The sequence below is a fragment of the Arctopsyche grandis genome, chromosome 12 (genome assembly GCF_051622035.1).
Source record: "Arctopsyche grandis isolate Sample6627 chromosome 12, ASM5162203v2, whole genome shotgun sequence".
In the NCBI taxonomy this organism is placed as follows: domain Eukaryota; kingdom Metazoa; phylum Arthropoda; class Insecta; order Trichoptera; family Hydropsychidae; genus Arctopsyche; species Arctopsyche grandis.
Window position 1 is genome coordinate 19,819,159 of NC_135366.1, and position 11,868 is coordinate 19,831,026.

Sequence of the window (11,868 nt, forward strand, 5' to 3'; positions counted from 1 at the left end):
GTACGGAAGGTCTCTGGATACGGCAGTGTGTTGCTGGCTCGTCCGGCTGGTTGATCTTCCAAGTCCGCGTAGTGTAGTGGTGGCTGGTCAGGAGCTGTATGTTGACTGGTCTGCTGCTGTGTGTCGACGCTTGCTGCTGTGGGTCGACTGGTCTGGTGCTGTGTGTCGACGCTTGCTGTTGTGGGTCGACTGGCGTTGTTTGGGTTGTACCTCCTTTTATAGTGTTTTTGGAATGCTTGGTGGAAGTGGTTATTGACGCGTACGAGAGGAATTTTGTTTTCGTCGAGGCGTCGAATTTTCTGGAATGCTTGGCGCCTTTCCGCTCGATGTATTTTAATGGTGGCGGCGTGTTTCGACCGTTTTGGTTCCACTCGACTGGTAGGGGCGTTCCGCCTGAGTTTAATATAACGACTGCAGGTGCATGTCATCTGGGTTTCGGGAATGTAGTTTGTTGTTGCGGAATATTCTCGAAGGTTTCGATGACGATGACGACGACGAGATTCCTACAGTGTTATCTGTTATTGTACATTACTAATTAATATTAGTATGCGACTAAGTTTGAAAATTCAAATGATAAATTTCTGTGATATCCCCTGTTCAAAATCGATTGTAAATTGTCAATTCAATTAAATATCTATCGCCGATGCCTCAAATCTACAATTCACCTTTAATTATACATAAAACTGTTAATTATTAAATGTAAAAATTCGGATTATCATAAAATAAATATTCCTAAATAAGCCGCCATATTTGTATCTTTGGGCCAAAATTCATTTTGACACATTGATATCTTGTTATTGTTTGATACCGGTTGTCATTGTCATGGACGGGGATAACTTGCAACCTGCGTGCAGTTCTTGTTATATCCAGCTGGTTGAACCGTACGTGGAATGCGAGGAGTGCGAAGACATCAGCCTCTGCACCAACTGCTTCTCCACGGGCGTCCAACCGGCAAAACACAGAAACGACCACTCCTACTCAATACGAAGAAATGACATCAACATATTCGAAAACAGCGACTGGAGTGCCAAAGACGAATACTTACTATTACAAGCTGTATCGAAATTCGGCTACGGAAACTGGGATTGCATATCCAAAGTCATGCAAAAATACACCCAGCTTCAATGCAAGGAGCACTATGATCACTTTTACATCGACAGGAGGCAACTGAGCGAACTACCCAAACTGACCACGTGGTCTACCGTAAGATCAGACCCACCTTTTCTCTACAAGCTTAACGCGACTGATGAACCTCCTCGGAGTGTCAAGTCTAACATTTGCCAAAACATAGCCGGCTATAATGCGTACAGATCTGAATTTGAATTTAATTACGACAATAATGCTGAACATATGTTGAATTTTGAAGATTTCGAAGATGATGAAGATAAAGAGTTGACTGAGGGGTTGCAATGCGCTGTCGTCAACGCTTATAATAACAGATTAAAGGAACGTTCAAGACGGTACGACATAATGAGAAGACACGGTTTAATAGCATTTAGAAAATTCTCATACTGGATGCAATCTTACGAGAACACTTTAGGCAAACCGGTATGCGATAGACTATGCATATTTATGCAATTATTATCCGGAGTACAGTTTGACACGTTAATGGAAAGCTTGAGTAAAGAGAGCGAATTGCAGATCAACTTGTACAGATTATACGATTTGAGACGTAACGGAATCACGTCGACCGTCGGCCGACAGGTTTACGAAATGTTGAAGAAGAAACGAGAAGAACATCTGCGCGAAACTAAAATGTACGCCATCAAATACGGAGACTGGAAGCAAATGTCGGAAGACAAGCCGAACATCGTGAACGTGACTGAGAGCGACGTACAATCCAGAGGCATACGGAAGAGGTTGATAACACCGTTAGAAATAGTCGGGCTGCCCGATTATGAGAAACTGACTGATAAGGAACGCGAATTTTGCTCGAGGATTCGACTCCCACCATCCAACTTTTTGGAGTACCGAGAGATTTTGGCAAACGAGAGCGAGAAGCGAGGATCACTGCGGCTGTGCGACGCTAGGAAACTGATGAAGATCGATGTGAACAAGACGAGGAAGCTTTACGACCTTTTGATAACGGAAGGCATCGTCAAAAAGCCAGCGTGATTAAGCAGAATGATACGGTACTACTATGTATAGAGTATAAAACGATCATAAGACTTTTCAATGAACAATCATGTAATGATGAGTCCGATTTAATATATGATCTGGCCTGATTATACGTTTGTACGTAGTTTCTATCGACATTTAACATTGTGATATGGTTCAGGCCAATTAATCGATGCCGATATATTATACATATGTATACTATTGATGCAAACATGAAATAAAATGATTTAAAAAAAATTAGGCATTTTTATTATTTAAAGTTCATATAATACAATTGATTCAAATTGATTCTAGTTGTGGCACACGAGTTCCCACACATGAGACTCAGTATATTATTAATAAATTTCGTATATATTCATATATGTATATAAAACCATTCGAAAGTAATTTTTCGCTAAATACATACATTACAGATTTTCGGCTTATCGTTACAATATATACAGATCTGTCACGTCGCCTAATCGATACAGCGACGGCTTTTCTTTTTACAATAATTATTCTTTTAATGGTCACAACAATTTTATTACCTAAATATACATAATAATGTAGATGAAATTTACAAACGATATACAGAGCGATATCTCATATCCAAAAAGTAATATTAATTTGTATAATTTAATAATATCATTCGTAACATATTGCACGTGCTATCGAATAAATAAAGTATAATGCTCTCGCACGTAATAAAATTTCAACGTCAAGAGTAATAACATAAATTATTGCCACATTGATGATCCGAATCAGTAACGCACAACCTATTGATATAATAATATGGTATGACAAAATAATAAATACATGTTATGGCAATTGTGCACCACTGATCGAATACATGTTATAATTTATATGGAATGTTGAAATAAAATCTTTAGTGTGCAATAATAGTAAATTGATTGTGTTACAATTACATAAAAATTATAAGCCACTCAGTATTATTGCAAGGATTACACTTATATGTATATTTCATTCGATAGAATAAAATAATCAAAGATTTTTTTTTAAATAAAACAATATTCCTATACAAATGTATGTATTGATGAATATATTTACGATGATAATATTCCGAGTATAAAATATAATACATTTCAAATGAAGATATGTAATAATTTTCCTAAACTTTCTCTATATGTTCCACTTTCAAATAAAATCTTTTATAAAACATAAATCGATTCAGATATAAGATATAAAACTGTATATGAAACCATTTTCATTTTGAAATTTATGTAAATAAGCGGTCGAAATACACTTTTAATACATATTTTGTTTAAAATTAATTTTAGCGCAACTTGCAAGAGTTTTTCAAAACGCAAGTCAACAATACTTTGATTCGATTGAAAACATAATAGAATATAAATAATAATAACTTAAAAACCAGTAGTCACAGACTGCAAATGTTTACTTGTGTAAATCTCTTTGTATAAAGAATAAAACAGAAATAAGCACACTCCCCCTTCATAAGAAAGCACCGTTTGAACTTAATGTGAAAGGTATGGACAGGAACATGACAATCAACACTATAATTTTACCTACGCATTATAATTCCGCAAAGTCTAGAGCTACATACAGTACATTCAGATATTTTTATACAAAACTAAGTATGAAAATCACAGTTTAGGCTTCAAATGTTCACTGTTGTTTTAGCACTTTCATGAAACGTTACTTCGCAACAATGAGTGCGAAGAACTCCCCTCGGTAAATAATTCATAATAAAAAAAACATATCTCACAACGTCTCACATCGTATCAGTTCATCCGTTGCTTCGATAATAATCGCGTGTTTACTCTTAAATATGTACACAAATTTCGCAAGATTTTGTTTTGCGAAACACGCTAGTTCTTCTTAGCAGTTGTTCAGTAAGAATCGAACTCCACTTTCTGTGGCTAGCACACCCACGTTTGTGGCGAGGCTCACATACTTTGCTGCATTCCCGGATCCGAGTTCTGCTGGTCTCCCTGACCCGAATTATTTACAGACGTTCCATTCTCGTTCCCACTGTTCTGCGAAACTCTTTGTAAAATAGGCGTAGTTTGACCTGGAAATAAAAAGTTCACAAGTTAGTTTTGATGAAATGCACACAATCAAGGCCGGCTTTAGGGGCAGTAACCAGGCCCAGACTCTCATTTATTCATTTTTTTATTGTAAAATTTAATAAAAAAAGAACTATTTGATCCTCTTTGAACTTATAAAACAATTTATTTTTTTACTTGAAGCAAAAATACCGACTAAAATATTATAATTTATGAGAAACGCAGCAAGTTGACTGTCAAATATCAACTATTCACGAATAAAACATGTCGGTATAAATGCTTGCTTGGATTTTATTTTGATAAAATATTGCTGAAACGTGACATAAAACAAAATTTAATTTAAAAATTTAGATTTCCCCATGATTATTATTATTTACGAGTTGCCCCAAAGCGACACCTTGAGTATTAAACTTGTATATACATATATATTTGAAATCATGTTCAAATAGTGGTGACGGGTAGGACGGATTTGTCAATTTGAAGAGGTACTGCTTCAACAAATGAAATCAGACAAATAGCAAACTTAGATAGGAAATGATCAACTTGGAGTCAAAAAAAGTCTGACCAGCAGCACCAAAGAAATACTTCCGAATGAATTATTTTCAATCGAGGTCAACCAAGGGCATGACCCGGGAACCTTGGGTGATTAGCATTAACGAAATCAGCGAGCTATACTGCTGCTGAAATATTTAGTATGAATTCAATGAAAATATCAAAAGCAACCCAAATTTTTTATAAATACATTTTACGTTTTTTCCCCCCCAATATGTTTTCATTCAACATATACCTATTATAAAATTTATTGCTTAAACGTATAACCTCGGGCCGGACCTGCATACGATGGAAAAACAGATTAGTAAAATCGGGGACTATTACCATATTTATCATGTATTCCTCTATGTCTTTTGAGAGCAAAACGGTCGGCAAACGCGGCTGTGCAGATGTCGCATTTGAACGGCTTCTCTCCGGAATGGACTTTCGCATGATTTTTCAAATGAGCTGCTTGACTAAACGCTGACCCGCAGATTTCACATCTGGAATTACAATAAATCACACACTTACCATGAATGAACTGTTTTACAAAATATAAACAGAATAGATGACTTTACACTCACTTATAAGGTTTTTCTCCCGTGTGTATGCGTCTATGATTCCATAACGTTGCATGCCTAGCGAATCCTTTATCACATACCTACAAAATTCGACAATTAAAAATCTACACGACTTATTAATACGCATTATAAAAATTGTAAAACTCACCTCGCAAACATATGGTTTTTCTCCGCTGTGCGTTCTTTCGTGATTTTTTAAATGTGGTGATTGTGAAAATTGCATACCACACGTGGCACACCTAATATTAAAAAAAAAATCATATTAAGATTCAATAAATATGTACATATATTGAAAATAATTCAAATGAAATTTACCGATATGGTTTTTCTCCCGTATGAATTCTTGAATGATTTTTTAAATATACAGCTTTCGCAAAAGCAAGTCCACATATATTACATTTGAAATTCTTTTCGCCAGAATGTAATTTTTTATGTGACCATAACGAAGAATAACGAGAAAACGATCCTCCACATATATTACAATGAAACGGTTTTTCCACACTAAATAAATAAAAAAAAAAACAGCAATGAAATACACAATCCATCGAATAAAAACAATTAAAATAAAAAGAGCATCTTACTTTGCATGCATTTTATTTTTATTTCCTCCTATAAATATAATTCCGGAACCGTTACATTTATGACACTTTGTAACCGATGCCAGGTTCCTCTTCTTCACAGGATGGTGGCCGGGAGCTAAAATAGCACGCAAATAAATCAGTAACAATTCGTAAGTTTGCATACATATACATCAACGCAGGCCAGATACTGACGGTATATTTCTCGATTTTTTTGACCCATCGGTATCACATTCTGACTGCCAGAATGTTCGACGACGACTTGAGCTGTGTTGTTTTCAGTCTGTTGATTGTGCGGCGTGTTCGGAACTTCGCCCATTTCAAATTTTACATTACCGTCGGCTGCCACGAATATTTGAGTGGCTTGGGTCACTGCGCAATAATCATCAGCGTTAAAAAAAGTATAAAAACGTATGTAAAATAGAAATAAAGTAAAAAATATATGAATACACACTTCTCTGTTGATGGTTTATATTGTCTAATCGTATACACGACTCGCATCTGATTAATTTGGGACCTTTCCGTTTGGGGTTGATAGTTATGGGGCCGTTGCACGTGATGCACTTTTGGGTCTTGTCTATGATCACTTTCGGCGCAACTGCAACATATATTCCGATCAATATTTAACAAAAACACTCGGAGAAATGAAAAAATTGAGCATTCATCAAAAAAATAATATATATAAAGGCAATTCAATGATTATGTGTATTCGATTTAATTTTTTACTTTATCTATGTACGTAGTAACAATAGATGAAGTTTTTTTTTTTAGTTTTGTTACTGTGATGAAGGTTTGAACCTACATAATTGAACAATGGATCCTTTTTATATAAATATTTCAATTTGTTTCATAGTCTATAATACAACATTATATACGACTCAAACGCATCTTTTATCAATTCTGCTGTAACTTTGTGATTATTTACACAAAAATGTAGTAAACCTCTATATAATATATACATGTGTATCTACCGTCTATGCGCTAAGGCTTATTTTCGGGTGTACCATATTTCCTTTAGGTAAATACGCCGATTTCTCATAAAATCCTTTAAAATCATCGTAGGGATTATTTTCGGGGTAGGTCGTATATTCGGAGAAAGACCGTAGTAGGATCAGGATGCGAGGGATTCTAAATTATTTATTATATTTTTCTGGTAGCCTGCACTCATCATTATTTTCATAATTGGATATGAGTGAAATTTTGATCTTTTCTTTTCCATTTAGGTCTCACAGGGATGTTTTGCATCTACGGCCGGTTCTTATATGTATATCGTTGCTGGCTGTGGATGCATTACCTACTGTGTACTCTGTTTATTTGATATTTTTTATTGTATATTTTATTTTCATATCTATTATTTTTCTTTTGTTTCTTTTATCATATTTTTCTACTTTTGCTCTTTTCTTTGTATTCTTATATACTTTTATGTAAATCATTGTGGCGCATTAGGTCCTCCCTGTAATGCCACAATGGTCTTCAATTAAACGGCCTTTATTTGCGTCTTTGTCAGGCCCGCCAAACAGCCTCATATGTTTATTTTATCTTTAATTTATACCAGGAAGGCATTACAGGTAACCCCAATGCGCCTTCCTGTACAGAAACATTGTACATTTGATACACATATTATTATACAAACTACATATCAATTAATATCCACAGAGACATCTACAGTTAAATTTATAAATTTGCAGCATTTTATACAAGTCAGCGAAATTCGAGATTGCTGAAAACTTGAGCTTTTGCGAGAAACTGGGTAAGGTTGACAATTTGTTGGAACCGTTTCAATGAAAATCAGATAAATTGGCAAACTCTGATAGGAAACGATCAACCTGGAGTCACAAATCCAAGGTCTGGCCAGTAGAAACCAGTGGGATTTGAACCCGTGACCACTCTACTCAAAGCATTATATACACTAGGCACGTTCGAAAATCTTTCCTAAATGTATATTACACTAGCCGATACGCCCATTGTTTGTCGGATATTTTCAGGTAGGATAAAAATGAAACTTTTTCAAGACACATCAATGCAGAAAAATGCCTTCTCAGTATGTGATAAAAAAATCCTCTAATACTCTTTCAACTGTACAAAAAAATAAGCTGAAACTTTCACCACAATGACGACAGATATGACGCATCACACATACTGAAAGCAATATTAATACCCAGAAAGATATTAAAGTTAGAATAATCATTGATATAACGGAACCAAACAAATTAAAAACCTCACCTTCTGTAACCTGAACTTGTTGTTGTTGCTGTTGCTGTTGTTGCTGCTGCTGTTGCTGCTGTTGTTGTTGCTGTTGTTGTTGCTGTTGTTGTTGCTGCTGTTGTTGTTGCTGTTGTTGTTGTTGTTGTTGTTGTTGCTGTTGTTGCTGTTGTTGTGGCGCGTGCCGTTGTTCCGGCTCTGTCGTTACTATTTGTATCTGACCTCCGACTAAACCAGTGGAACCATCGGCTGCCACCAAACCTGCAGCTTGCACGAGGGTCTGTGCTTGAGCCTGAGTCACCACCGTTATATTTCCATCTAGCACGGCGAATAACAACACAATAAAATCGGAAGCAAATTCGAACAATATAAAATAGAACAGTTAAAACTTACCAGTGTCCTGACTGTGTATTCGTTTGTGCGCGTTGAGCAGCGTCAAATGTCCGAACATGAGACCGCACACGTCACACTTAAAGCTAATATTCGAGATGGGATTCTGGACGCGACCGTCGATCGTGACTCCGTTCTGCGCGAGTTGCATCTGATTGACGAGGGCATAGTTGTATCCGAACGGTTGGGCGATGTAACACGTCTTACTATCCTCGGCAGTAGCCAGTTGGGTCAGGTTGACCGTTCCCCCGTGACCTTGAGCCCCGGGGGCCAGCTTTTGTATCATGTTAACGTTAGTTGTATAACAGAATGTTTGAAACTCCTAGAAATAAACAAGGAATATTAACACTATATTGTATACAATGTGTATACGATCAGTTCTAGGGACGATTCAATACTTGTTGTCCAGTGTTTTGAGTTTGTTGATTTGTTTTCGGTTGTGAATTCTCTATGTTTTTCCCTTGCGATTTTTGAACCGTATGTTCCTGGTATTGAAGAGTCGGAACACCGGTGGTCTGAACAGCGTTCGTCGTAAACATTTTGATGGATGTTATTGAACAGCTCTCGTTAAAATGGGCTACTTATGAGTTCCGTCTTGTCTCCGTTACAAGATCATGAAATCATCTTGAATTTGTGTTCAAGTATCTGAAAACAAGAAATATACGAACATGAGCAACACAAAATGAGACAAATTAAACTGAAAACGTTATGAAAAGTGTGTTTAGGTCGAGTTCATACAGTTTAGAATCAATCTATAGAAAATTTTTACGATAATATTTTGTAAACATAAAATTAAATAGGCTTAATATTATAAAGTTGTAGCTATTTTGATTGGTCAATAATGTGACAGTCAAACCTAATTATAACGAATGTCTAATTACAATGAAAATTTGTAAGAATGAATGGGAAAAATCAGGAATTAGTACAAGTAATATTGTCTGAGATTGAGAAAATAATATTTAAAGCTAATATATATATAAAAAAAAATCACTTTCAATTAGACATGTTTTGCTCAGTGGAACTACTTATGTATATGAATATTATTTTGACATACAATTTTGTAAATTTTTTTGCACAAAACAAATATGAAGCAGTAGCAAGTATATATTATTATTGTTGCTTATAATGATTAAAATTGAACAGTTAACTTTTATACGGCACAAAATATATCCACAAATTTGCAGACGTTAAATGTGGGCTAGGTCCATCGTGCAAAACTATAATATTAAAATAGAAAATACTCGAAATATTATGATAGAAAATATTTATTTAAAAAAAGTATACATTTTCGGTAAAAAATTAATAATTGAAAATCGAAACAAATGAAAATTAAAAAAAAATTAAAAACAATTGAAAATCAGAATAGAACACAAAACAAAAAACAAACAGTATATACGGCGAAAGTATAGGTTATAAAAATTTGCGTTTATTATTATCGTTGTACAAAATAAATAAATGGAATTTAAATTCAGCAAACAACCTGGCGAGAGGAGAACGCGACCGCTCCAGTGATAAATAAAACATAGTCGATAGTAAACAACGCACGAAATGTGTAATATAAATGCGTGCATGTAAACAAAAGAAGACATTTAAAATATTTCGAGGAAGCGTCGATTGGATAGTTTTGACAAGTGATAGTGTTTGAATCTGAAAATGCGCGAATCGACAGCATGTCTGAGGGGAGCGGTCAGGTGGGGGGTGGGGGTGGGGCGGGGGGAGTCCTCGGCCGGGGAGACGTCCCGAGTCTCGAATCCCGCATTCCACTGGTCGACGGTCGACGGTCGACGGTCGACGGTCGACGCTCGACGGTTGACGCTCGACGCGGATGGGAACTCACGAATGGTGTGCGTCGCTCCGACTCGAAAGCAGCGGTCGCGAGTTGTGTGTTGCGTGAGAAAGACAAGACACGCCGAGACGAGAGGCGAGAGACGCGAAACGCGAGATGCGAGACGGACTCCTCGGCGTCTCGTTTGCTCGTTTGCTCGTTCGCTCGTTCGCACGTTTGCAGAGCGCAGAACGCAGCTCGTCTCGCAGCGCGTCTTCCGTCTCGCTCGGTCGCCGCTTGCGATTCGCCCGTCTCGCCCCTGCAGCGAAATGGCTATAAAGATGGCGCCCGCGTTGCTGCCAACCTGAACACCCACGCCGACGCTGACACATCTGCTCGCACCCACCGCTCATTTCTCTTCGTTTTGTTCCATCTATTATATCGGCATTTTTTGTATTTATAATCAATGGATGGCCCGTTTTTATGTGTCGATAATTTATTTTAATCATTTTATACACCAACATAAAAAATTTTAGTCTTATAGCATGTTTTTTACTATTTTTGTATTAAAAAATAACGACATGTAAACGCACATAGGTAAGGCCAACAGGCGACTGCATGACTCAATAGCCACGCGCCAAAAGCGGCGAAAACAACAACTTACGAAAATATAGCTGTCTCTTTCTTTCGCATTAATTCATCGATAAACATGAATATGCAAACAAACAGTCAAAAACGGTTCGGTGATTACTAGTCAAATGTGAACCGGTCACAGGAAAACCGGTCGCACGAGAAAACTGGTTGACCGATTTTAGGGTGTGACCAGTTTTAGTGTGACGGGTGATCACATGTGACCGATCTAGAACGACCGGTTGTCCTGTGACTGGTTTAGATATGACTAGTAGTCCGTTAACCGTCAAAAACATGACTTATCGCTACCGCCTTTAAATCATACTTTAGAACGTAGAAATGTATAAATGTATTTTTTTACGATGTACCCCTTTTCTAAATCATACAAAATCTATTAAAATACATTTCTTGTAGTTCATTCTAGGAATACAATATAAGGTGTATAGCTTTGAAAACCACATAATTATTACGAAAAACGTAAAAATTGAGGCACTTGCATACCCCATTTCGGCGAGGGAGGGTTAATAAGATATATATTGAACCCATTTGTATTGAGAAAAGCTGTGTTTTGATTAAAAAATACTGGGGTCTTACTCAAACGCGGCTCGGGACACTCGTTCAATCTCGACGCTCCGTCCTTCAAAGGTTAACGATTCCGTTAACTCTTTTTGATTATTCAGGTGAGGCAACTGATAGATAAAATATCATTTCGGCTACATATTTAGAATTATCTTAATGGTGGAACTATTTTGACGCGATGTATGCGAGCCTCTAGGGTTGGGGGGGAGGGGGGGGAGTCTCGAAATATTCATACATATATTTAAAAGCTATTAATAAAAACATGAGAAAATAAATTTACACTAACTGAAAACATTCGAAAGTATGTACATATGTACAAAAAAATTCAGACTTAGTGAAATTGCAATATTAACTATTGAAAAAGGAGAAGCTCAGAAAATGTCTTTAAAATATGTGGTTGCAAAATTTGTAAATATACATGTATGTAGATGAAGGAAATTTAAAATTTGTAAGTTTATTTAAAAAAAAAA

At 36.4% G+C, this 11,868-nt stretch overlaps 2 protein-coding genes across 3 annotated transcripts; one reads left to right on the forward strand and one right to left on the reverse strand.

Moving 5' to 3' along the window:
• Positions 1 to 778: 778 nt before the first annotated feature.
• Positions 779 to 2,342, forward strand: Ada2a (Transcriptional adapter 2A). The gene has a single exon (XM_077441958.1). It carries the CDS (start codon positions 823 to 825, stop codon positions 2,113 to 2,115), a length of 1,293 nt encoding a protein of 430 aa, XP_077298084.1. The 5' UTR covers positions 779 to 822; the 3' UTR covers positions 2,116 to 2,342.
• Positions 2,338 to 10,559, reverse strand: LOC143919575 (uncharacterized). Of its 2 annotated transcripts, none has more exons than XM_077441957.1 (12): positions 10,262 to 10,559; positions 8,823 to 9,069; positions 8,428 to 8,746; positions 8,056 to 8,352; positions 6,287 to 6,418; positions 6,028 to 6,204; positions 5,836 to 5,950; positions 5,570 to 5,755; positions 5,403 to 5,493; positions 5,258 to 5,334; positions 5,019 to 5,176; positions 2,338 to 4,147 (listed from the first exon to the last, which is right to left on the reverse strand). In XM_077441957.1, the coding sequence occupies exons 2-12, from the start codon at positions 8,961 to 8,963 to the stop codon at positions 4,023 to 4,025; spliced, it is 1,818 nt and encodes a 605-aa protein (XP_077298083.1). In that variant the 5' UTR covers positions 8,964 to 9,069; positions 10,262 to 10,559; the 3' UTR covers positions 2,338 to 4,022. The 2 variants fall into 2 exon arrangements, with proteins under 2 accessions (XP_077298083.1, XP_077298082.1); XM_077441956.1 differs by having other exon boundaries at positions 6,287 to 6,430; positions 10,262 to 10,532.
• Between the last annotated feature and the right edge of the window lie 1,309 nt (positions 10,560 to 11,868).

What these genes read in the sequence shown, in the direction of transcription:
- Ada2a (XM_077441958.1), top strand. Translation starts at nt 823, where the DNA reads ATGGACGGGGATAACTTGCAACCTGCGTGCAGTTCTTGTTATATCCAG.
- LOC143919575 (XM_077441956.1), bottom strand. Translation starts at nt 8,963, where the DNA reads ATGTTTACGACGAACGCTGTTCAGACCACCGGTGTTCCGACTCTTCAA. An exon ending in CTCAAAACACTGGACAACAA is followed by an intron (nt 8,747 to 8,822) that starts GTATTGAATCGT and finishes GTTTATTTCTAG; the next exon opens with GAGTTTCAAACATTCTGTTA. An exon ending in AGGAATACATGATAAATATG is followed by an intron (nt 4,148 to 5,018) that starts GTAATAGTCCCC and finishes TTTTATTTCCAG; the next exon opens with GTCAAACTACGCCTATTTTA.